Source organism: Theropithecus gelada, chromosome 6, assembly GCF_003255815.1.
Source record: "Theropithecus gelada isolate Dixy chromosome 6, Tgel_1.0, whole genome shotgun sequence".
Classification (NCBI taxonomy): Eukaryota; Metazoa; Chordata; class Mammalia; order Primates; family Cercopithecidae; genus Theropithecus; species Theropithecus gelada.
In genome coordinates this window covers 175,314,459-175,316,840 of record NC_037673.1, presented here as the reverse complement: position 1 = coordinate 175,316,840, position 2,382 = coordinate 175,314,459, and the positions used below count along the sequence as shown (strand labels likewise).

Below are 2,382 nucleotides of genomic sequence, written 5' to 3'. Positions count from 1 at the left end.
AAAAATTGAAAAGGATTTTTTTTTTTTTTTTTTTTTTTTTTGAGACGGAGTCTTGCTCTGTCGCCCGGGCTGGAGTGCAGCGGCCGGATCTCAGCTCATTGCAAGCTCCGCCTCCTGGGTTTACGCCATTCTCCTGCCTCAGCCTCCCAAGAAGCTGGGACTACAGGCGCCCGCTACCTCGCCCGGCTAGTTTTTTTTGTATTTTTTGTAGAGACGGGGTTTCACCGTGTTAGCCAGGATGGTCTCGATCTCCTGACCTCGTGATCCGCCCGCCTCGGCCTCCCAAAGTGCTGGGATTACAGGCGTGAGCCACCGCACCCGGCAAGGATTCTTTATTTACCTTTTTTTTTTTTTTTTTTTTGGGACACAGAGTCCCTCTGTCGCCCAGGCTGGAGTGCAGTGGTGCAGTCTCGGCTCACTGCAAGCCCCGCCTCCCAGGTTCACCTGATTCTCCTGCCTCAGCCTTCCGAGTAGCTGGGACAATAGGTGCCCGCCACCACGACCGGCTATTTTTGTTTTTGTGTTTTTAGTAGAGATGGGGTTTCACCGTGTTAGCCAAGATGGTCTCAATCTCTTGACCTTGTGATCTGCCCGCCTTGGCCTCCCAAAGTGCTGGGATTACAGGCGTGAGCCATTGCTCCTGACCTTTTTTTTTCTTTTTTTTTTTTTTTGAGGTGGGGTCTTGCTCTGTCACCCAGGCTGGAGACTGGAGTGCAGTGTGTTGTGGTGCAGTCTTGGCTCACTGCAAGCTCCGCCTCCTGGGTTCAAGCAATTCTTCTGCCTCAGCCTCCCAAGTATCTGGGATTACAGGCACCCGCCACCACACCCAGCTAATTTTTGTATTTTTAGTAGAGACAGGGTTTCACTATGTTGGTCAGGCTGGTCTTGAACTCCTGACCCCAAGTGATCCACCCACCTCAGCCTCCCAAAGTGCTGGGACTACAGGCGTGAGCCATCGTGCCCGGCCTGGAAAGGGTTATTTAGATAGGGACCCAGCAAACAGTCATTTGCAGCCTCAGGGGTCTCCAGGCGGGGCCTCGGGATGTGAGAGCCAGGCTGCACCAACAGCCTGGCTGGCTTGGTTGGGAAAAGCTCTTCCGAAGTCCACAACCACCAGGGTCAAAGGCTCAGGAGACACAGAGACAGGGCGGGGGCTGCTGTCACCTACCCCTTTCCCTCTCTGTCTGCCCTGGAGGGCGGGCCACGTGGGGGCAGGTGAGTCCTAAGACCCTCGTGGAAATGTCTCCCTGTGTGGTGCCTCCTTTGCACACACCTGGGGAAGCCATCAGGGCTCCTTGCAGACCCCCGGCTGCTTCCCTTCCAGCCAAGGAGAGATGCCACCTGTACTGCGAGTCCAGGGAGACTGGGGAGGTGGTGTCCATGAAGCGCATGGTGCATGACGGGACACGCTGCTCCTACAAGGACGCCTTCAGCCTCTGCGTGCGCGGGGACTGCAGGGTGAGTACACAGAGGCCGGCGCAGGGGGCTACCGTGTCAAGTCTCAGCTTCCTGGGTACAGACCTCCCGCTTTTCGGGCTACAGGGAAGATGCGTGAGGTTAAGCACACAAAGTGTCAGAACAATGCCCGGACCAGGGCAGGCTCTTAGCAAATGTCTGTTTACCTCTTCCCTGTGCTGGGAGCCTCAGACTTGAGTATGCCTAGGATTCACCTGGAGAGTTTGGACTCCACCTCAGACATCCTGATTCCACAGGTCAGGGTGGTGGCCTGGGAGCGTGAATTTTTAGGAGCATCCCAGGTGATTTCCAATGCACGTGACCTACAGGGGACCCTTGTGAAGCAGGCCCCGTCCTTACACCCTGCAGGGCACTGGGCAGCTTCTTGCTGGATCTGGGGGACCCCTGTGAGGGTCACTGGTTTGGTGCTTTGTAGAAATGCCGCCCCTGTTTTCTTTTATTATGATGCCTTTGGCTTCAGTCTTAGGCTGTCAGGAAAAACAATCGTGTCACCTCGGCATGTGACAGTGACATGAACATAGACTTGTCCCTGCCAGGCTCCCCTGCAAACAACTGAAAGCCTCTGCTTAGGGCTTGTGTAGACAGGACGGATGGCAGGAGTCACGGAGGCTGACTCTGGCTTGACTCTGGCTTGACTCTGGCTTGACTCTGGCTTGACCTTCCTGAGAAACAGCAGCGTCGGCAGGAAGGCATCTCTAGGGGAGGGGCGCAGGTGCAGCGGCTGGGGCTGGAGGCTGGAGGCTGGAGGCTGGGGGCTGGGGGCTGGGGGCTGGAGGTTGGAGGCTGGAGCTGGGGGCTGGGGGCTGGGGGCTGGAGGCTGGAGGCTGGGAGCTGGGGGCTAGAGGCTGGAGCTGGGGGCTGGAGGCTGGAGGCTGGGGGCTGGGGGCTGGAGGTTGGAGGCTGGAG

At 57.2% G+C, this 2,382-nt stretch overlaps 1 protein-coding gene across 1 annotated transcript in view; it reads left to right on the top strand.

Moving 5' to 3' along the window:
* ADAMTS2 (ADAM metallopeptidase with thrombospondin type 1 motif 2) overlaps positions 1-2,382 on the top strand; it is a 230,117-nt gene that overhangs the window by 202,850 nt on the left and 24,885 nt on the right. Inside the window, exon 13 of the mRNA XM_025388450.1 lies at positions 1,325-1,458. Coding sequence (XP_025244235.1) covers positions 1,325-1,458 — 134 coding nt within the window. The remainder of the gene's footprint in view (positions 1-1,324; positions 1,459-2,382) is intronic.